Here is a 23,842-nt window from a genome sequence, read left to right as displayed (position 1 = left end):
TTCCACAAAGGTATTGTTTTTCCCTTGCTTTTATAGCGCATGTGTATTGCAAAACACTTATTTATTTCTGATTTTTAAGCCATTGAAAACCTTCATTTATAAAATTCCAAATTTGATTATTTCACCTCTGTTGGATAAATATTATGGTTAAATATCGAAGCAGCTGGGGTCTACCATTTGTTTCTGAACTGTGCATCTTTTCGTCTTCAGATTGCGAGCAATGACCAGCAAAACCGAGAACAGATCAACACGACGATCATAGAGGTTCTGGAACCACTCGTCTCTAAGCTGCTGGCTTTTATGAAGTTCACAGTAAATATATACGCAATAATATCAGTTTTAAAAATATACATTCAAGATGCATGTACAGTCACTTTGAATGAACAGGTAGTTTCATCTATTTCCTCAATTTTCAGACATAAAGTTATTAATTTACTCGTTAAATAGAAAATGCATACACAGGGACCGGACATCATTGCATCTATTCTTTACGTGAACGGTATATCGTATGATGCTTTTGGTGCCTTTGCTAACATATAAGTTAAAGACAGATTTATTTTCATGATGGGAGGAGGATGAGAAAAAACATCGTAATGAGTGAAATGTTCCCCTTGACAATTTGCTGGCATGGTTCAGTATCAGATGTCTACGGAAATCCGTTGAGGGCCTATCAAAAATATTTTTGAATTCGAGATGTCAAATTCAATAATATGAATTAATTCATTATAACAATTTTTTGAAATCGTGATAAGCAATTTCATTCGTTATAATAAATTTGTTGAATATTTAAAATGATTTCTTAAATTTGTTTTAACGAATTCTTAAATTTATTATAACAAATTAACGTCGTTTAAACTAATCTTTTAATTTGTTATAACGAATTAAATTTGTTGAAACGAATTCTTAAATTTGTTATCATTTGTTAACTGGTAATCGAATTTGTACGGAAGCCCATTTAGGCCCTATCAGAAAATATTTTTGAATTCGATATAACGAATTCAGGCGCGTAGCTGCCTATACGCAAATACGCAAGTGCGTACACATCATTTTCGAAAAAAAAAACATCTATGTAAGAGAGAGAGAGTGTTCGAAGAAATTTCAATACCATCCAACAAATATTCCTGTTTCAAATTATTTTGTGTTATACTGTTTCGATTTGAATTTTATATTATCATGACTCTATAATAAAATTTAAAGTCCTTAATTAAATCATTGCCAAATCCAAAATAAACCATTCATTAATTTGTAATTGTTCTTTAATACATTGATATTTTTTTTTTGTAAAGATCTTTGAGAAATTAAATTTCAAACACATCGTTGAATGCTATGAACTACTAGTATATGATTTAAAATACGATACATAGGCTTCGGAACCGGGGGGGGGGGGGCTAGGGGGGCTTAGCCCCCCCCCCACTTTTTTGCAAAGATAGACATAATATAGGCATTGAAAACTGGGGCTTACCTTTTTTCGCTGGTTTAGCCCCACCCCCACCCCCACCCCACTTTCAATTAACCCCCCCCTTTCAATTTGCTTCCGACGCCTATGCGATATTTCTTGTTAATGATGTATTCATATTAAGTATACGTGTTTTTGAACGTTAAAAAAGAGTACTTGATACCAATATATCGGTTAAATATTTATCCTAAACTACATGTACAATAAGTTTCCAGTGAAATATTAACTTTGCGTTAAGACAATAAATATTACCATGACTTTTATTTTCTAAACAAAAGCTAAATGGCATAATTTAATTGGCAAGAAAATGAATGAAAAAATTTTAGTAATTAAAACTCGGGATCTTCTGGGCCCTCACCAGCAGGCACGTAGTATCGGAAGGGGGGGGGGGGTTGTTCCCTACTTATTTCAATACCTAACCTTTAAATTTTTGTTGTAGCATTAGTTAAATCATAGTAGTTTGGTAATGTATTTATAAAATTCTGATTTGTAAAAATGGAACCCCCAACCCCAACCCCTTGTCGTTCTCTGCGTACACTTCACTTCCATTCTGGCTACGCGCCTGGAATTGTCGAATTTGCTAAAATGAATTTAATTTGTTATAACAATTTCTTTAAATTCGTTATAATAAATTTAATTTGTTATTACAAATCTATTAAATTTGTTATAACGAATTCAAAAATTTGTATTATTGAATTAAATTCGTTAAAACTATTTCGACAAATCGTTATGTCGAATTCATATATATTTTTCTATAGGCCCTGATTGTTAAATTTGATTAAACAAATTTAATTTGTTATAGCAAATTTTAGAATTCGTTTAAACGAATTTGATTATTTATAATTTTTTTTTGAATTTGTTATAACAATTAAACCAATTTGTTATATTGAATTCAAAAATATTTAGTCATAAATCCTAAATGGGCTTCCGTAAATTTGAATTGACATTTAGGGCATATCGAAAATCATTTATGATTTCGATGTAACGAGATGTCGAATTCTTTTTAACGAATTTAATTCGTTATAACAAATATAAAAATTCGTTTAAAGAAATCAAATTCGTTATTTATAATAAATATTTGAATTCGTTATAAACATATCTGTTATATCAGATTAAATTTGTTATAACGAATTTAAAAAGATATACAGCTGTATAACGAATTGAATTCATTTTAACAAATTTGACAATTCCTTATATCGAATTCAAAAATATTTTCGATAGGTCCTAAATCGGCTTCGGTAGATCGTTATTATGTTTCTCTAAATACACTAAAATGGAAAACAAGAATACACCTTTTAGCTTTGATTTTAGCTCTACTGGTCAAAGACCAGAAGAGCCTATGCGATGGTAAGGTGTCCGTCTGTATGTCTGTTAACAATTTCCACAATGCTACTCCTATTACTACTAAAATAAGACATATGATTATCGACAGTCCTATGAGACTCCTTCTTTTTCTTGAATCAGACTGAAAGCATTAAAAAATTTGGTGAGGAGATAAAACGACTCTGTCACCCAGGACGGAAGAACGATTTCATTTCCGAGGCTTACCTTCTGACCATAGGAAAGTTTATCAACACCTTCGCCGAGCTCAACGACCTCACCAATATGAAAGCCAGTGTTAAGAATGACTATACGGCCTATAGGAGGTACAAGTCTTCTTCAGACTACAAGATTACTTTAAGTCCAGTTGTGGATAATATTCCTATTTGTAATTTCATCCCCTTTCTTGTTTCAAAGAGCCATACAAAGCTTAAGAAGGATGATGGATCCACAGCAAATGACAGAGTCCCAAAATCTTTCCATGTTCTTGGCGACTCAGAACAAAATTCGGGACCTGCTGAAGGAAGCGCTAGAAACAACCCCTGGGTACGAGGAGCTACTGGCTGACGTCGTTAATAACTCGGTACACATGTACGAAAACCGCCTCTTTCTAGAACCTGGAGAGAAAAGCATGTTAGTTAAGGTACGGGAACATTCAATGTGTTTAATGCTAGTTACGCTGATGAAATGTTAGAGTTCATTACCGTTAGTTAAGGTATGGGAACATTCAATGCGTTTAATATTAGTTATGATGATGAAATGTTAGAGTTCCTTGCCGTTTGATAATATTTTATAAGAAACCCTAAGTTTTTCAGACCGTGGAGGTACCGTTCTGTTTTTCAACATTTTTGCCAGAAAAAGTTGTAGGATTTAAATTTGACAGGATAATGGAGCAGATGTGGTTTTTCTTTGTAATTGTTGTAAGTTAGCATGGTAATACATGTATGTCTTTTCAGGTGATTGCATTTGGACTGTTTCTTATGGACAGTAAAGACAACAGCATTTACAAAATGGACAGTAAAAAGAGGATCAATCTGTCAAAAATAGACAAAATTTTAAAGGTACATCCTTCTGCGCCATTGAAATACATTTTGGTGACACTACCATTGTAATGGCCTGCTCAATTGTGGACATGATTAGTTCTTTTGCAACAAAATATTTGTTCTTTTTGCAGCAAATGGAGGTTGTCCCTCTGTATGGTGATATGCAAATGAAACCTTACTCCTACATTATGAAGAGCGTGAACTTTGACTCCTCAAAGTGGAACCATTGTGAATCGAACCAGCCGAGTCAGCAGTCTCAGATACTGCCCAGTCTACAGGCGCTGAGGGATAGTCATACGGAATACGTATCAGAATTAGCTCGGAGGAGCAATGAAGTAATCAAATAAAACTAAATAACTAAAGCACATAATTATGCAGGAAAGCAATTCAAGAAATGAAGAACTGATCATTAACCTGATTAAAACTAAAACAAGCCACGTGCAAGAATAATAAAATGAAATATTATCAATGTACGTTTTGTGTTGAGTAGAGAATGACCACGTCGGCTAAATCAGCACGGACTGACGAAGAAAACAAGGAGATGTATGACTTAGCCCTGCGTGGTCTGACCAACATGTCGTCATGGACACAGAGGGTCATGGAGTTGGTACGTATTATACCCCAAAAAATACCATTCTTAAAATAGGGCCATGATATCCATTCACAAGTAAAATCTTTGAAAATTTGGGCGACTTTAGTGTATCTTTTGGGTTCTCACTTGAAGTTGACTCCTTAGCTTTTCATTTCATTCTCACAGAAATCTCCCAAACGTGTACTGAAAAATCAAATGATCATTTTTAGGCTTTTTATTGTGTTATCGATGTACAAAAAAATTTTCACATGCATGTTATTGCAAAAAATGGTTATTCAACGCCCATTTTAAAATTACTTATATCGGACTTTTAATTAAATTTTAAATATCACAATTCAATCCGAAAGTGACAAAGCATGTCAGCTGTGCATGTAAACACGATCCTCCAAGAGCTGTTCGATTTATTATGAAATGATGAAGAAAAATCTGTAATGTTTAAAGTGAAACTTCTTCGAAGTTTTGACTTGTTAGGTGATGAATTATTTTGACACAGTGGATATATATCTCGGTCTCTAATAATTATCATTACTGAATCCTGATGAATTACATTGACATAGTGGATATATGTCTAGGTTTCTAATAATGATCATTACTGAATCCTGATAAATTACATTGACACAGTGGATATAATTATGTCTAACTATCAATACATCTTTTTATTAGTACTTCTGGAAGTTACTGAATCCTGATAAATTACATTGACATAGTGGATTTATATCTAATTATCAATATATCTCTTTATTAGTACTGCAAGTTACTGAATCCTGATAAATTACATTGACAGGGTGGATATGTCCAAATTTCTATCAATACGTTTCTTTATTTAGTACTGCTGGAAGTTACTGAATCCTACTGACCACCACATGAACCCGGAATGTCCCCAAGATTCAGAAGAATATGAACGAGTAAGTTATAAAGTGTTCTTCAGAGTCTTGTCCTCATCTCTGTTCACCCCAACATTTAAAAACCATTGAATTCTTGTAGTCGACCCGATATAACTACAGTAAGGATGAAAAGTTTGCCATTGTGGAAGTGATCGCCATGATTAAGGGGCTACAACTCCTGATGGCCAGGATGGAGTCCGTGTTTCTGGACGCCATCAGAAGGCACATTTATGCTGCTTTACAAGATTTTGCGCAGATTTTTCTGCGAGAGCCACTAAGACGGGCAGTTAAGAAGAAAAATGATCTTATTAAAATGTAATTTCGCCGCTTCGCTCACATAATAAGCTATATATCCTTTGTGCAGCAGCATTCAGTATCAATATTATTCTGTGTGTAAGTAATATTGTTTGTTTTTGCAGGGTGATTATTTCGGTTCGGGATTCATGCGTGGATTGGAAGGATGGCGTAGAACCAGTAGGTGACCCTGCGTCCAAGGGGAAAAAAGACCCGGATACAGGGTTCAGCATACAAGCTCCCCGTAAAAATGTGGCACCCTCAGCCACCCAGGTACGGATTGTCTGTTAAAATGGCTCCAGTTCTCAAAAGAAATCTTCAACAAAAAAACATACTGCAATAGTTTTGGTCAAGAATTTTACTTTATGTACTCAGTATATAGTTCTATGTACACATTAAACTAAGTGGTTCAGTATAACTGAAAAAATAAAATTCCATCCAGAGTATCTAGATTAACGGTTATATAGCAGACACACAGGAATGGAGTATTCTGCACGCTAAGTTGATTGGGCGTGGCAATATGAATAGGGTTCCAATAGAATGTGTAAAATATTTTTATGAACCTTCCGCGTCTAATACGTTTAGAACCAGACACTCGGCTGTCTCTGTAAACTCCAACGAGCAGAGAACATCGGAATTCCAAAAGTAAAAGTGCAATAAATATTTTTAGAAGCGTAGTTGTATAGTCACTGTGCTAGATGTTTTTTTTGTTTTCATCTGTTTTGTTTTATCATGTCTTTTTAATCTTTTCTATATCCTGAGGATGGGAAAGGGCGTCCCGAAAATTTGACAATTTTTAATTGCTCGTTTGGTTGGTCATTTTTAGTGCTTTAGTTAAATTTCCATCCGTGACCTTGTATCTATTTAGTAGATCCGAAACATATAGGATATACAGTGTTGTTTTTTTTAGCGTTTTATATATATATATATATATATATATATATATATATATATATATATATATATATATATATATATATATATATATATATATATATAAGCACATTTTACAACAACTCTTAAACTAACATAACTGCCCTAAGTGAAGTGAAGAAATATTAATATAGAAAGCATAAAGAAATTCTAAGTGAAGAAATAATATAGAAAGCATAAAGAATTTCATTACAATGTGTATCGGTAACGATCCTCTAATAAAACTAATATTCAAATAACTGTATCTCACTTCCATTCTCAATGACCGTGTAGTGTAGGGTTGCTCCGCGAGAATTCCATCGGCATCGAAAGCAAATTTTTGACTTGCCTAGATGGCCGAGCGGTCTAGCGCGCTGTGTTCCTGGACTTCTAGAAGACAGGTTCCGTAGGTCGAGAGTTCAACCCCGGGTTGGGGCGGAAGTGGGTATCCTTACAAAAGTGAATTCTTTGTGCTCTCTCTCTCTCTCTCTCTCTCTATATATATATATATATATATATATATATATATATATATATCCTTTGATCAATTGATCAAACTCCCGCAGTTTAGTTTCGTAACATAATAACGGGTCTAATAAAATATATATTTACAACAAACAGTTGTACATGGTGAGAACAATGCTGGAGTCGATTACAGACAGGAGTGCCGTAGGAGTAAAGAGGTCATTGAAGAAGGAACTAGATCCCAATCACGTGACTGCCATCAACCAGTTCCTAAAGCAGTCCTCTTACTGGAATTACTTACTTAATTTCAACAGTGAGCACTATATAGTAAACTATTAAACATGGAAAATACTTATAACTCAATCTAATTAAAATTAGATGTTCCGAATCCGCTATCGCTTCTGTTTGAGAAGCGATAGCGGATTCGGAACATCTAATTTTAATTAGATTGCTTATAACTAAGGCGGGTTTTCTGGGAAAAAACACTGTCACACATGAGAATTGATTTTGCAATCCAATATTTATATACCAGGTATTAGAAAAAAACAAGTAGATGGTAAAAGGAAGGTTTTTTGGCACTTTATACAAAGATATTGAAATCGTGGAAAGGGATCCTCTGCAAGTAAATCGTAGTATTACAGAGTCTGAAAAAATTCTTTCGTCATTACAGATAATGTACCTTATTTCACTTCCTTATCTTTTTTAACATCAATGAATACAAAATGTGTTAAAACCAGCATCTTAAAAATTGATCGTTTTTGTAAGCACATGCATTTAACACGACTTACCTAAATGCTATTTTTGGACTTCAGAGTCCCTCCATGCTTGTGGTGATCTTTCTCAGTTATGGTTCAGAGAATATTTCCTGGAGATGACCATGGGTCAAAGAATACAGGTTCTTATTAATTATTAATTAGCAGTCGTTATAACAAATGTAGTAGACGTTTCTATACAGCGATGAGAAACCAAAATATTTTATTGAGAAGACATGAAATATAATATGAAGAACTTACATTTTTAGTTTCCAATTGATATGTCCATGCCTTGGATTCTTACAGACCACATCCTGGAAACCAAAGACCCTTCAATGATGGAGTAAGATAATATAGAGCAATTTACGTGTTGAACAAGTGAAATGTCTACAAATTCCTCTTGGAAAATTACATTAGGACCGATTTTCATGTTATAGACCTTTCTTATATCCTTTTGTAGGTATATTTTGTATCCTCTGGATTTATACAATGACAGTGGTCAATACGCCATCATGAAATTCCACAAACAATTCCTGTATGATGAAGTCGAGGCAGAGGTTAGTAAATCACTGAATAATCGTCCAACAAGTTGGACCTTGGTCTTCCAAAATTACAAGAATGCTTTAAAATAAATGTGTAATTAATTTTTTTTCAGGTAAATTTGTGCTTTGATCAGTTTGTCTACAAACTGAGCGAACAGATTTTTGCCTACTACAAACACCTAGCAGGCAGGTAAGTTTAACTATGAAACTGCATTGGAGGTTCTACGTAATGGAAACCATTTATCTTATCCACATATATACAACAAAATACACGTTGTAACATAGATGTATCATTGAATTAAAGCATAATGTTAGACAAGACTTTTCGGGCAGAGTGTGCCAAAAAAGGACACAAAATTCCGTACCCTACAGCCAACAGGTATCATACCCTGTTACGGCAACAGGAAGTACAGGTAATTCTGTTTTCTTGTAAGAATAAAAAATCTTAAATGCTAAGAAAGTAATATTTTATTGATAAATACACGTATTGCAAATGATAACTTCGATGTTCTTTCATGAAGATTCTGGGTCGTTCCATTGATCTCAAGCACTTGATTGGTCAACGTATCAACGCATCACTCCAGAGAGCCCTGGACATTGCTATAGCGAGGTTCGAGGCTAGCGATTTAACAGGCATCTTGGTAAATGCTGCCATTTTTAATTTTCAGAAAAAAACCTCTTTAGCGACAATATCAAGAAAGGATTTATTAGGGAGAGCTGATATACTAATAAATATGTGTTTAAACTCTTCAGGAACTCGAGAAACTTATCAAGTGCAATAAATTGGCTCATAAACTGATGAAAGACTTTATTCCATTGGATAACTTTGATAGCATGCTACATGAAGCTGACAACAAGGTCTCCAGTCCATTTGGACGAATTACTCTCCATGTGTTCTGGGAAATCAGCTATGATTTCTTAACGCATTACTGTTACAATGCAGCAACTAATAGGTAAGACTAGTATAATTAATAATAGGTAAGACTAGTATAATTAATAATAGGTAAGACTAGTATGATTTAAAGCAGCAGTTCAAGGTGTAAAAATATTTACAATTTGCAACATAATCTCCTTTTTTATCATCTTTTTCACGTGCTTAGGTTTATAAAGGCCACTTATCTGATTGCTGATCAGTGTGAACGTGAGAAAGCACCCAGTTCCTCCCACACTTTAACGTGGGGATCCAAGGTATAATTGATCAGGATACTCACTTTCTATTCAAACCTCAGCATCAATTTGCTTATGTTGCCCAGTTCAAAATACGTCTTTTTTAAAAATCTTTTATAGGAACTGTCAGTGGCATTTGCAAGCATTTTCAAACCATATCAAGGTTTTATAGGTCTGCCTCACTTTCAGTCTGTTTGTCGTCTCCTTGGTTACCAGGGAATTTCTCTTGTGATAGAGGAAATAGTCAAGGTTGTTGAAACTAATGTAAGTAATTTGATTTTAAAAAAAATATCAAGCTCATCTAAATCTAAGGTTGAGTAATGTAAGACTTAGACGTGCTTTCTTTAAGGAGGCATATTTGTTTTTAAAAAAAATGTTCTTTTTGCTGTAGTTGAAGGGTACATTGATGGATTACGTTCAGACGTTGCTCTCGGGGATGCCACCGGTCTGCAAGTTACAACTGTATGCATACGGATCTCCAGGTAAAATAGCTGAAATAGTGACATTCAGTGTACTTTCCTTCGTTGAAATCTTTTGGAAATATGTATCATCGGAACCTTCTCCCTATGAACACACTCAACCGCGCAAAAAATATCTATTAGTCGGCATGGTCAGGTGCTGTTCAATTTCCAAAATTAATAATCCAGTGTATAAATGATGAAGTTAGAAGTGGACAAACAATAATACAATAAAACTAATAAAACTTCTTTAAACACACTTTTACGTTTCATGGTTTTTTTTTCTTTTTGTAGCTATAATGGAATATTATCATGAAATGTTATCTGGCGTCATTCAGTATCCGGATTTGCGCACAGATGTCTTTCAAAGTTTCCGTGAAATTGGCAATGCCATACTTTTAACTTTACTCATGGAACAATCACTGGTATTTTATTTTTAAAAATCGTAACTTATGCAATTAGAATATTTTAAATTATTATATTACATGTATTTGTGAAATTAAGATAACTTAGTTTATGATTCAATTGAGCTTTATTGATTGACTTTGTCTCTTTATATAAAAGAACATTTGGATTTTCAGTCCTTCCGCTAGAATCACCAGATCACTTTAATTATTTGATAGATATAACATATATTTGCATCTGTTATCCGCAAATATTTCTTAACTTTATCTGAACTCCACAGTTTGACAATTCATTTGGTTTATAGTGAAACAATCATTGTAGAGGATATTAGTAAATTACTATGTCACAGATTTACCGTTTTATTACTAAAGGTTCAGGAAGAGATATTAGACCTGAAACAGGCTGCTCCTTTTCAGAATGTTATTCCCAAACCATTCGTTCCAATTAAAGGTAAAAAAAAAATCTTTATTAAATCAGGGATTTATTGTATAGTATATTGGTCTCTGGTTGACTAAATGAGATTTTCAATTAAATGCAAAGACAATATTTACACTTTAATTGTTTTAAATAGTAGTATTACATATACCTTACCTGAAATTAGTTAAGAGTGAAAAAATTAAAAGTGACAATCCTGAACTCGTTCAAAAATGATTAGTTTGCATTATTATCTCATAATCCTCCTTGAAATCGCAGTGAATAATTTCAAAACTCCCGATATGGGTAACTCTCAGCAATAAGTTATTCTAGGTGTCCTTGTTTTATAGAGGGTGATGATCGTAAACAGAAGGAACAGGAACTCAGAGAGAAGTTAAACAAGTTAGAGGTCAAGTATGCCTCCCAACAGATTGTCCCGGTCATCAACAGGCACGGAAGTTCCCAGGTAAACCGTTAACAAGGTTATTGTGTCTAATGGGATGATCTTCCACTCCTTTGGCTAATTTGTGTTTAAATATTTTTGGATTATTTTATACAGCAAAAACTGCTTGTTGCTTCAAGTGATTTATTGACCAAAGAACGGTTGTGTTGCGGTCTTTCCATGTTTGAAGTTGTCCTCAACAAAATCAGAGCATTCTTAGACAGTGATATATGGCATGGGCAACATCCCAAAAATGGAGTGATAAATATAGACGAATGTACAGAGTTCCATCGACTCTGGAGTGCCATACAATTCGTGTACTGTATGCCAGTCAGGGAAAACGAGTACTCGGTCGAGTAAGAGAAGAGCTTACTTGATAAATCTCATATAAATATCGCCGTTGCTTATTTGGTCGTTCACAAATCATAAAGGTTTTCTTAATATATATATATATATATATATATATATATATATATATATATATATATATATATATATATATATATATATATATATATATATATATATATAAAACTTTTTTTTCATGGAAAGACTTCTGACAATGACATAAATTTGCTACACATTAATTAAATTATAAAAAATGGCGTATTTATTTACATAGAGAATTATTTGGGGAGGGACTGAACTGGGCTGGATGCGCCCTTATTGTCCTGTTGTCACAGCAACGTAGATTTGAGGCTTTAGATTTCTGTTACCATCTCCTTAAAGTCAACCGTGTAGACAAGAAGGACGGTACCGTGAAAGGCCATGTAAGTCGTCTGTTACATATTTAAAATGTCTAAATACCTGTACGTAAATAAAAGGATATGGTTTACATTTACATTTGCATTCTTATTCTACAATAAATCGTGAAAAGAATATTTTGACAGTTGTTGATAACTGAGAAAACAATGTGTTTTTATATTATTATAGAATTCGTTTTTCTGATCGAATTTTATCAGTTGTCACATTGTCAACGTCACTCAACCTAGCTGCAGAACTGTAGCTAGCGTTATGGTTTTACATTTTAGTCTTTGACCATAACGCTAGATAGAGATCCCGTAATATTAAAATAAAGTGCAATTTAGGCGCAAGATTTTCTGCTCACTTGTTGGACATGTATTTCTCCACTTTACAGCAATGCTCAATCAACTACCTTTCATTCCTTAAGTCTAGACATATTCTATTACTAACCTGTATATTTTATCCACTTCCTAACCCTTTATAGTCATCTCTACAGACCAATAAATTCACTTGTTTTGAATTTTCTGTCTTCCAACAGCCATGTTGACTTACTGAGGATATCTCGCTAGAGATGTCTATAAAGGGTTAGGAGGTGGATAAAATATACATGTTGGTAAAAGAATATGTCTAGAATTGTAAAAAGTGGAGAAAAACATCCCCAACCTTGCGCAGAAAATCTTGCGCCGTAAATTGCATCATCTCTATCTGTAACGCTATGGTCAAAATCTAAAATATAACACCATAACGCTACAGTTCTGCAGCTACACTTAACCAAATGCAGAGACAGAATTCTAGGTACATGTGTATTGCTACATGTATATGCAAGCAATATAATGTAGACTCAATATGATGTCAATTCTTGGTCCAAGGGGACAGATTAGGGGTCAAAGTTTAACATAGAATCACAAAAGTAATACATTTAAAAAATTCTTTGAAAGAGAAGCAAACCTGACATTAAACCTCATGATTTTATACTGCAAATTACAATTGTTGAAATCATTGACTTTACTTTGATGGCTTCGTAAGGATTTTTAAATCTACTTATCCATCATGTCAAAAAGAGGTGAGTGTTGTGGCCTGTTGGCTTCTTGTTAAAAACTTTGTTCATCAAGATCATGTTGTAAATTTTGTACGTACTTCCACATAGTAAATTCAAAATCACAACATAATAAAATTCTTATCTTGATTTTAGCAATTGTCTAAAGTGACAGGTCGCATAAGAAGGTTTGAGATATTAAACAACCAGATCTTTGCAATTTTCAACAAATACCTGAAAACAGACGAAAATACAGAGAATGTTATGGAGAATGTCCGATGCTTTTCACCGCCGATCCACCAGTCCTGTGCCACAGAAATCTGAATGTTCAATGATTTTTTTGTTAATTTATCATGAAAATTATACACGTGTATTTGCTTTGAAATTTAATTGTTTTTAGTCATTTGATGACAGCGTTTTATTTATTTGAGTTGAGGATCCAGTATATTATACTAGTGTGTTCTGGATGGTCCCCGATTGCATATTATTTTAAGACTCCATTGTCTTATATTACATACTACTTGTATATTATTTGTTTTATGACTATCAAGCCATGACAAAGTTCATTTAAAATATCCAAGTAAAACTCATTATATGGTGTGTAATGTACATTGGGGTCAGCAGAAAAGATTGTTTTACATTTTGAAAATATATGCATCAACACATTAATGGTACATATACATGGTACATATACATGGTACAAATACCTTGGTTCATTATTCAGGACTAAGGATGGGACTTAGTCGGTTTTATTTAAAAATAAAATATGTTTTTAAAAAAAATTCTCCTTTATTAATGAGCATCCATGATCCAACAGGCATATTATTTCCATCATAATAATAAACTGCCCTGTACCAAAATTGTAAAATTTATTGCCCTTGGTCCATTTTTATGCCCCAGGATGAGGCTAAGTTCGCCGTTTATTGAAAATAAAAGTGCACCTTTGGATATCTTCAATATTCATGGACATCCAGCAGGAAAACCGTTTTTTATGATTACATCGAGTGCTTAACCCTTTTGCCAAAATTATAGAATTCATGACTCCTGGATTTTGCGTTCACGTCCCAAGGTTGGGCTAAGTTAGTCTATACTGAAACCACATTACTTTTTTTTGAAAGTGTTAAAGAGAACATTTACATGAAGTGAAGAAACTGATTCAATTTACTGTGAGCAAAAATACGCCCCCTTTTTCCAACTTGGTCAAATATAGAAAATACATCAATTCTTTGAAAATATTTTTCATTACCCATGGGAATCTAGCAGGCAAATTGAATGCTTATAATGAGCTACTATAGCTAGTCCTCTATATGAGGAACTTTGTTGCTTTCCACTTATCTTAATATTAAGTGAGAATTTTTTTCTTTCGGGGCAAAACTTCATTTTTCTCAGACGATGGATAAATGTATGCACTGGCAGCATTTCATGACCAATCTTGGGCCAATTAGGTTAAAAGTATTTAAAAATTAAATAAAAAGAAAACTTGTAGACCAAAATATCCAAAACTAGAAAAGTAATGTTTATAATTCATCTAAGGGTATTAAATATAAATTTGAACTAAGGGTATTAAATATAAATTTTAACCAGAAAAATTTCTTCTTATCTTGCCTCGAAAATTTTCAGCAACGAATTTCATTATGTTTTTGTATGCACATAAAAGAAATTAAAAAGGCTAGATTAAAATATATCTCAAATAATCTAACATACAAGGATACACAGAGAGAAAGAAAGGGGTATAGAGAAATTTAAAAAAACTCTCTTCAACAAACAAAAAAAAACTTGATCAATATTGAAAACAAATATGCAAATATCTGTAAATTGTCAAACAAATCTTAGATAGAAATAATTAACATGAATTATTACATGATATCTATGTACTGTACATTATTATTAATTTCTACCCTGAGATAATGTGTTTAAATTGTACCTTTTTATGTTAAAATGTTTTCCGGGACCTTTGATCATTGTTGATTGGTCAATAAAATATCTTGTAACTTGTATCATCCTAATTGCTTTATAGTTTCGGTCAGTTGGTGTCGTCCACCAACATCGCTATTTAGCATCCAGTGTGCTGGTGCACTGGTACAAATGATGAACGAAAAAGGAAATATCATTCAATTATAATCAGAATAAAAAGGAAACATTTCTTCCTGAGCAAAAAATTGTCTCGAAGTATATATATATATCTTCTAATTCAGTGACAATGAACTCATGACAAAACAAATTATCTCCTATCCTAATCTCTTAGTCAACCTTCCCCAAAACTTTTAAATCACTACCATCTGCTGTGGTTAAAGACATTTAAGCACAAGGTTTCAACAGTTCAAAGGGGGTCTATTCTCAAAAGTCATAGGTAGGGGATATCGGCCTGGTATGGCACGAGAAATTCACAAAAATTATAGATAAACATAGTTTAACAGGTGATAAACTAGGTTTATTGATTGTAAGCTATAGTTTACGAACTGTAAACTATAGTTAACGATTCGTTAACTATAGTTTTCATCTGTAAAACTATATTTAACGGTTGCAAAGTGTAGTTTACGAATGCTAACCTAAGTTTATCTGTCTGTAAATAAACGTTAACAATATATTTTGCTGTTAAATATAGTCAGATTCTCATTTGTAAACTATAATTTACATTCATTAACCATAGTTTAGAGTTGTTAATCATAGTTTCACAAATCGTGAAACTATATTATCAGATAAACTTTGTTTTACATTCGTTAATTATAGACTTCAGTCGTGAACTATAGTTTTGAACATATTTTATTGACATAGCAAATGGATCAGAAACAAGTTCTTACAACTTAACTGGTTATGTAGTTATATAACTATAGTTAACTGTCATTAATACTCATAAAGTATAATTAGCAGACGGTAACTATACTTAACGATCGTAAACTATAGTGTAGAGAGATAAACTATGATTCACATTTGCCAATCATAGTTTATCGTCAAAATTCATAAACTATAATTCACACTCGTAAACTGTATATATATATAGTTAAGAGTTGTTAAATATAGTTTATAAATCTAAACACCTATTAACTGTTAACGATCGATAGTTTTCAATTCAAAATCTCGCGGCACCGATCGCGAGAACAGCAATACTGAATGTGCGTCATTGCCGTAAGTTCTGTATAAAAACGGAAAACAAATCCTGTTCCATTTTAACAGAATTACTATAGTGATTTCTTTTCTTGATAATCTTAATATCATAAGTCAAGCTTTCAGCAACTCTTTTCATACCAGCAATGCTCAGTCATTTTTGTTTGATCAGCGCAAAAGGTTGGATTTCAAGACGGCAAGGATAGCCTAAATGTTAGTGATTTATTCCGTTGCTGATGAGAAAAGTTTGATTACAAACTCAAAATGCATTTTTCTCTCTCTTCTCTTTTAAATTAAAAAATAATTTTACTCCGTAATTTTCCTGTCGTTTTTCTTTTTATTTCCAACTAGATTTGCTTTAAAATGACAGATTATTTACTTTTCATGTCAATAAATCAACCAATGAAAATAATCGTTGCATAGCAAAATCTTATCATGCTATAACTAGGATTAACCTAGATCTATAATTTATGGACAAAACTATTGTTAACTATAGTTTTGCAATCGCAAATGATTGTTTTCGGTATTAAGTATAATTTACACTTGTAAAACATAGATTAAGGCATTAACTATGGCTTAGAGATGTGAAATATAGATTAACGTCGTTAACTATGGTTTACGGTAAGTAAACTATAGTTTGCAGTCGATAAACCTAGTTTCAACTGTGAAAATATGTTTAGCTCATTTTCGTGAATTTGGCGTGCCATAGGCTGGGTAGCTCAGTCGATATAGCGCCGGCCTTTTGATGCAGGGGTCCTGGGTTCGATTTCGGGCTCTAACAAGCTAAAAGAAAATATACCGTGTGTGTGGAGGAGGAGAGGATCTAGTCTAGGTCACCATCGTTAGTCTCACACCAAAACAGGCCCGTAGGAAGCAATTTCACTTTGAGGGGGCACAACTATACATTTTCAGTTCGGGCCGGGGGGGGGGGGCACTATCCACTACCAAAATTCCTTGACAAGCAAAAAAAAGAAGGTCATCTGACGTTATTATTGAGGGGGCACAAGCATACAGTAGCTATATTTTCTATTGTATTCGGCAAAATTATTGGGGGGGGGGGGCACGGCTTCCCCGTGCCCACCCGGTTTTTACGGCTATGCAAAGTATTTGAGTGGGGCACATAGGCATCTTATCCACTCTGTTCCCTATTACTAGAGAACAGAGCGGATAAGATGCCCCTGTGAGTTGGGTGGGGGTCAAACGACTTGTGTGACCTAGGTTAGGGGACGGGTCAACATGGTCAATCATACATGTATATACTATCAGTCCGCAACAAAAAAGGAGTCTTTTCGGCCTTTTTAAATGAAAATTTCCACACTTTATTCACAAGAAAAGACAATATTTATTTCCAATCAAGGGTCCCCAGAGAGGCATGAAAGATACATTAGTAGACAAAGGCAGTACATTATCAATAAGGAGATAATTTTTTTTTTTTAAATTGTAAAAGTAAAATACATACATAGCAAGTTGTTGTGCTTTACAATGTCATATTAAATGATTAGAGAGGTAGTTTCCAAGTTGAAGTAAAACATTCATATTTTCACATGTAATGATCCAAAAATATTTTTGAGAACTATCTAAGCTATTAAAATTTTTATTGTTTCTGTGCTTCATTTATAAGTTTGGTTCTTTTTTTCTTTGTAAAAAGGACAATCTATGGTAAAATGTATTTCATTTTCCACTACATTCAAATTACATTTTCACATATTCTTTTATCTCTTTGTTCTTGTCCAATATATCTACCAGTACAGAGGTATTTTTCAAAACCGGGGCGGCATGATTTAAAAAAAAAAATTCCGAAGGAATTATGATCGGGCACGGTATCAAGATGAATGATGTTCACGTGATGTTTAGTGAATCTGTTACTGCACTCTCACAGATGACAAAGTACAAATGTAGCCTCTTGAGACGATGGCAAAGCGAATGACAAAGTGTATAATATGCCTTGGCATATTTGGCTTAGTTTTTCTAATTGCTGGATGTGTTCTTATTCCTGTTTTAAAGAATTTTATAGATTCTAAAATCAAACAGGTTTGTACAATATTATACAATGTATGAACGTGTTATTTCACGAAATGCCCATCAAAATATATAGATCTAACATGCATGTATCAAGAATCAGGATTAAAATTTGAAATGCATGAAGAAAGAAGTAAATTCTAAATATATGTATGGAGTTACAAGGATAATTCTAGAAATGCCATTCATTTAGGCACCCCTGAGCTTCATTGCTATTTTTATTTGAATAAAAAGCTTACCTTCTAGTTCTAATATTATATACAGATAGTACAGTATATGTATGTTGATTTACCAATTAAGCTGACAAGCACCTATGAGATTATATACATAATTTGCTGAAGAGTTAAGTTAAGCAATCAAGATTAATCAAGTATTTACATAAAGTTTTTTAAAAAAAAATTTCCCAAAAGAATCGCAACTTCCTTATTTAAGGGAAGATGTGTTAAGAAAAAGTTGAAATAGGATGTAGTCATATAAGAATTTTCTGAACCACTAGGACAAAAAAGGCAAAACTCCATATTTAAACATATATTTGAATTTGTTCAAATCACGATCCTGGGGCAAGTGAAAAGCAAAATAAGAGGGGCAAACTAGTTTTACACAGAAATGTAAAGAATATGATCCAGAACAGTATCATTGAGGACCATTTATTTTTCTAAGGATGAAAATAAAGGGTTTTTTTATTAACACTATTTTTTTTCAGCTTTATGAATGCCCTTTGACTTGTTTACATCACTGAGGTTCATAACATCCAAAGAAGAAAAATTAAAAGTTTAGTTAAACTTTGGTATACCAATTTTACCAGGACTAATAAAGACTTTAAGAGATCTGAGGCATAAAGTCACAAAATCAAAAGGCCCTAGACTCACTTTTTTGGCCTTATCTCTGGCCATGTTTAACACACTATGACTAAAGTATACCAGCAGTTCCTGCTTCAGAGAGTACTCAAGGGGATGATGTAGGATGCATGTAGAATGCAAAACATCATTGGCATAATCCCTGAATGCAACAACTGTACAAATTTGCTTATTACTAGATTTTATTGCCTGATAAGCTGTTCTTATAGAGCAAGTCCATTTCTTATTTATAATCATTAATCTTATTTTGACCAGTCTTGCACAAAGTTACATGTCTAAGGATGCATATTACCAGCAATGCTTCAGATGATGAATATAACTCTATCTGGAGATGAGTGGTCATATTTAAATTTTCTGTTAGAGTCCATTCCCAAAATAAAAACGCCCTCAAACTAGAACTTGACAATTATTTTTTTCCCTTGTTTTAGTCAATACCTCTGAAGGAAGGAACAGACACATACAACACTTGGTTGGATCCTCCAGTCCCGATCTACTTTCAGATCTATGTACAAGATCTAAAGAACCCCATAGAGGTCGTCAAACATGGCGCCAAACCATCCTTTGTAGAGAAAGGACCATACACTTATAGGGAACATAGGAAAAAGTGGCAGATAACTCATTTTGATAATGGAACACTCTCATACAGAGAAAATAGGAGCTTTGTGTTTGATCTGGAGAAGTCAGTGGGTCCACATGAGGAAAATTTCACCACTGTTAATCTCATCATGGTGGTGAGTGTTTCAAAATATTTAAATCTGTAAATGTAAATGCTAATTATGCCATTCTATCTTCTGTTGAAATTTAAATGAAAAGGCTTTTTTTAATGCTAAATATTTTTCCCGCTTATACATGATATACTTTGCACATCTATTTCCTTGTATTCATTTGTAAACATGATATACCTCTTTGCGCATGTTTTGGTAAAATTATGAGTATGAAGCTTATAAGAGTAAAACATTAAAAGTGACATTTTTTTTGTTTCAGACTATAGCTGATATTATTAGAAGAGAATATTCCTGGATTCAGGAGCTGGTAGAAATAGTGCTCGATTGGGGAGATGACAGTAACCTTTTCACAACCTTGTCTGTCAAGGACATCATGTGGGGTTACGAGGATCCATTACTGAAAAAGATCAAGGCCATTGTGCAAAAATACATCAATACTACTGAATTTGATGACAAATTTGGTTTGTTTTACAAGGTAAATGGTGTTGTTTTCTGTTTTTTGCAACTTCATTTACATTTACATGTACTTGTATTTAAGGTTGTTATAAATTAAATCCAGAGTCTGTTCCCTTATCATAATGATAATTGCTTTTATTAGTAAAGGCAAAATGAAATTAATTTTCAGATTCTCATCCCTTACCATCCCTCTGACATTGTCTTGCTGTAGCAGATTTCATTTTAGATTTTTTTTTTAAAAAAATACAAACAAGAAAGAATCAATATTGGTATACAGAGAGAATAATCAGAATATATACAAACTTTAGTATTGTAGAAATTAAATTTGTGTACTGAGTAAAACTGATAAAAATCTTTATGTTCTCGATTTAGCATTAAAAAAGTGTGGTGATGGGGGGGGGGGGGGGGTATACAAATACATTAATGTACTTCTAAAAATAAAGAAAAGATAAAATCCACCCACCATCCCATGATTTTTGTAAATCAGGATTGAGGATTTTTAAAGAATTAATTTTATGTGGCCTAATGGAGATATTGATACCAACATAAGACTCTTTTTACAATTATTAGCAAAATGGTACAGATGATGGGTTGTATACCATATACTCCGGAACAAAGTCATGGGAAAATTTTAATGAAATTCAGCTGTGGAATAAAGAAAAGTAAGTTATAAGATTTTTAATCTCATCATTCATTACTGGTAAACCATTTTTTTAATTTACATGCAGTGCTGTCCTATTTTGACATATTTCCCTTTAACTTGCAGGACTGTTCCCTTCTGGAGTACACGCACATGCAATATGATAAATGGAACAGGTAAATAATAGCCTCTGCACTGTGTCCATGTTACCTAATATATTTATGGCGTGTCTATTTCCAAGTACTCCTTATAATGATTTTCATGTTTTGAAGCAGTTCATTGATCAGCAAATTCATGATGCCAAAATATAAATGTAAGTTTACATAGATATGATATGCTTAAACACTCTTAGACAGCGCTTTGGCCTCTTTTTTTTTTTTACCCGTTTTATCATGACCTACTGTATAGAAAATATTGCAATGTGTTTTATTTTTGTCAATCCATGAAGATATAACTTAAGCTGAGAGATTTCTTTAATTCTGCTAGACTTTATCTGTGCATTTTGCTATTTTCCAAAGTCATCATACATCTTTACCACTTTAAGGGAATTCTATTGCTCTTTTACTGGTATTCCGTCTCCTGCCTACAGTTTTTATTGAAAAATCTACCGCTTTTCTATGAAATCTATTTTTGGTCCATCTGGGTAGCCATTTATGAAACCACACAGACATTAAATCTTGTTGGTTAAAATTTTTAAAGAATATTTGTATAATTATGAGTGATGTGAACTGGGAGCACATAAAAGCTATTTTGTACCGATGTTTAAACAGTCTTCAAGCACATTTTGACTACAGGTGCACGCATCATTTATTTCATTGATTATGATAAATTTTGTTGACATCCTCACCAAGTAAAGGGAGAGTTAGAATTCTAGAATCTGGATGAAAATTTTGACTTTGTTCTAAAAGGAATCATCATCCATTTTACACTTTTTGTATCCAGGTTTCAACTTTAACTTCAAAATATACATGTACTTAGACCAGTTTGAATTATTCATGAACAAAGAAATTCAAAGTATATTTGGACCAAACTTGTATAAATGATGAATTGAATCTAAATAGGTGTTCTTTATGTCATATGTACAAAAGCTACAGATGTATTTCATGGAATCCTGAATAATGCCAATGTTAATCTTAAATAAATATTTTTGATAAACATCATTCACCTGCCAAAAAGATCAGTTAAGATTAACATAGGGGCCTAGTGATTTATAACCTCAGCAGTGTAGAGCCTATTTACTTTAAAAATTATAGACAGTTTTTAAGCTGTCTTTTAACAAATTAAATGCTGATTTATTTCTTCTTGTTAGATGGGACAATTTTTCCACCTTTTGAAGATAAAGGCAAAACTTTGTACATTTTTTCTTCTGACATTTGCAGGTAATTCAAAACTTTAAAAAAAGAAGATATAAGCATTTTGATAAATTCTGTGTAATTAATTAGAGATTATACATGTGTTATACATCATATGGCATTGTAGATCTATATACACTGTGTATCAGAAAGAGGTGAAACTTAAGGGCATTGATCTGCTAAGATTTGCTGTTCCACCCAGAGTTTTTCTCAACCACAAACTGAACCCAGATAATGAGGGATTCTGTACCCGCCCTGATCTCTGTCTGCCCTCAGGACTCCTCAATGTCAGCACCTGTAGACAAGGTGAGTGTACTCATTCTAAGCACACCTGAAAATAGGCTGGTGTTCCGTAATGGTACTAGGTATACATTGTATAACTTATAGTATATATTTTAAATATCAGTTGACAAGAATTTGAATTCTGAATATAGAATTATGTTCTATAATGTCTGGTAGACAAAGTAGATGTACTCAATATCAGCACCTGTGGGCAAGATGTCCTCAATATTAGCACCTTTAGGCAAGGTGTCTTCAATATTAGCACCTGCAGGCAAGGTAGATGTCATCAATGTAAGCAACTGTGGGCAGGATGTCCTCAGTATCAGCACCTGTGGGTAAGATGTTCTTGACATCAGCACCTAAAGACAAGGTAGGTTTCCTCAATATCAGCACCATCCTCATTATAAGTGCCTGCAGACAAAGAATGTGTTTTCATTATCAGAATCTGTTGGAAAGGTAGGTGTCCCAGCATCAGTACTGTTAGACAGTTAATACAGACATTTAGACAGTTAGACAGGTGCTACAGTTTCAGAACCTGTAAATAAGGTATATGAATGTGTCCTCAGTGTTAGCATTCGTAGATAATGTAGCTGTTCTAAATATCAGCACTGGTAGACAAAATAGGTGTTAATGTTTTCAGCAGCCGTTGACAAGGTACCGGGGTAGATGTTCTTATCATCAGAACTTATAGACAAGGTATCAGTTTGAGAACCTGTAGACAAGTAAGGTATCCTCAGTATCAGCATTTGTAAACAAAATAGATGTCCTCAGTATCAGCATCTGTAGACAATATAGGTGTCCTCGATATCAGCATCTGTAGACAATATAGGTGTCCTAAGTATCAGCATCTGTAGACAATATAGGTGTCCTCAGTATTAGCATCTGTAGACAATATAGGTATCCTCAATATCAGCATCTGTAGACAATATAGGTGTCCTCAATGTTGGAACCTGTAGACAATATAGGTGTCCTCAGTATCAGCATCTGTAGACAATATAAGTGTCCTCAGTATCAGCATCTGTAGACAATATAGGTGTCCTCAATATCGGAACCTGTAAACAAAGTTGGTATTCCAATGTCAGTATAATAGATATGATAGGCCTCTTCATTGCAAACATCTATGTTATAAGATATGTGTTCATATTCTCTACACCTGTTGATTATGTGGGTATTCTTTTTTAAGCACTTACACACAGGGTTTATCTTGTAGGTCACATTTTGTACTTCAAAACAGTCAGTGCACATGACCTCAGAAAATAAGATAAAAGAGGATGCTCTACATACCATTTACTGACTAAGTACAAATTATACAAGATTCTTAACACTGATAATAAAAGTGCATCTAGCTTTTAACACACTACTTATCCAGACAGTGATCTCCAACCTTTTACAGGTTTAAAACTTTATATGAAGTTAGTCTGCATACATTAATTAGTACTAAACTTAGCAAATTTAGGAAAAATTTAGGATCAATAAAAAA

General features: G+C 33.3%; 1 protein-coding gene across 1 annotated transcript in view; it reads left to right on the top strand.

The window, feature by feature from the left end:
• Window positions 1–23,842, top strand: part of LOC133173548 (cytoplasmic FMR1-interacting protein 2-like) — a 51,135-nt gene that overhangs the window by 13,020 nt on the left and 14,273 nt on the right. The window contains exons 5-38 of the mRNA XM_061308531.1: window positions 211–312; window positions 2,921–3,102; window positions 3,194–3,419; window positions 3,733–3,837; window positions 3,951–4,154; window positions 4,310–4,426; window positions 5,239–5,316; window positions 5,396–5,610; window positions 5,715–5,862; window positions 7,123–7,279; window positions 7,779–7,861; window positions 7,988–8,061; window positions 8,179–8,275; window positions 8,374–8,450; window positions 8,565–8,673; window positions 8,782–8,901; window positions 9,014–9,213; window positions 9,361–9,448; window positions 9,548–9,691; window positions 9,819–9,909; window positions 10,180–10,310; window positions 10,662–10,740; window positions 11,055–11,170; window positions 11,264–11,502; window positions 11,769–11,916; window positions 13,083–13,235; window positions 16,627–16,632; window positions 18,036–18,062; window positions 19,336–19,638; window positions 19,892–20,107; window positions 20,659–20,750; window positions 20,855–20,904; window positions 22,038–22,107; window positions 22,208–22,386. Coding sequence (XP_061164515.1) covers window positions 211–312; window positions 2,921–3,102; window positions 3,194–3,419; window positions 3,733–3,837; window positions 3,951–4,154; window positions 4,310–4,426; window positions 5,239–5,316; window positions 5,396–5,610; window positions 5,715–5,862; window positions 7,123–7,279; window positions 7,779–7,861; window positions 7,988–8,061; window positions 8,179–8,275; window positions 8,374–8,450; window positions 8,565–8,673; window positions 8,782–8,901; window positions 9,014–9,213; window positions 9,361–9,448; window positions 9,548–9,691; window positions 9,819–9,909; window positions 10,180–10,310; window positions 10,662–10,740; window positions 11,055–11,170; window positions 11,264–11,502; window positions 11,769–11,916; window positions 13,083–13,235; window positions 16,627–16,632; window positions 18,036–18,062; window positions 19,336–19,638; window positions 19,892–20,107; window positions 20,659–20,750; window positions 20,855–20,904; window positions 22,038–22,107; window positions 22,208–22,386 — 4,426 coding nt within the window. The remainder of the gene's footprint in view (window positions 1–210; window positions 313–2,920; window positions 3,103–3,193; window positions 3,420–3,732; window positions 3,838–3,950; window positions 4,155–4,309; window positions 4,427–5,238; window positions 5,317–5,395; window positions 5,611–5,714; window positions 5,863–7,122; window positions 7,280–7,778; window positions 7,862–7,987; window positions 8,062–8,178; window positions 8,276–8,373; window positions 8,451–8,564; window positions 8,674–8,781; window positions 8,902–9,013; window positions 9,214–9,360; window positions 9,449–9,547; window positions 9,692–9,818; window positions 9,910–10,179; window positions 10,311–10,661; window positions 10,741–11,054; window positions 11,171–11,263; window positions 11,503–11,768; window positions 11,917–13,082; window positions 13,236–16,626; window positions 16,633–18,035; window positions 18,063–19,335; window positions 19,639–19,891; window positions 20,108–20,658; window positions 20,751–20,854; window positions 20,905–22,037; window positions 22,108–22,207; window positions 22,387–23,842) is intronic.

Source organism: Saccostrea echinata, unplaced genomic scaffold (assembly GCF_033153115.1).
Source record: "Saccostrea echinata isolate AGI-Se365-2 ecotype Australia unplaced genomic scaffold, CSIRO_AGI_Sech_v1 ptg000056l, whole genome shotgun sequence".
NCBI classification, from domain to species: Eukaryota; Metazoa; Mollusca; class Bivalvia; order Ostreida; family Ostreidae; genus Saccostrea; species Saccostrea echinata.
The sequence above is the reverse complement of the archived record's forward strand: the minus strand, read 5'-3'. Positions and strand labels throughout refer to the sequence as shown.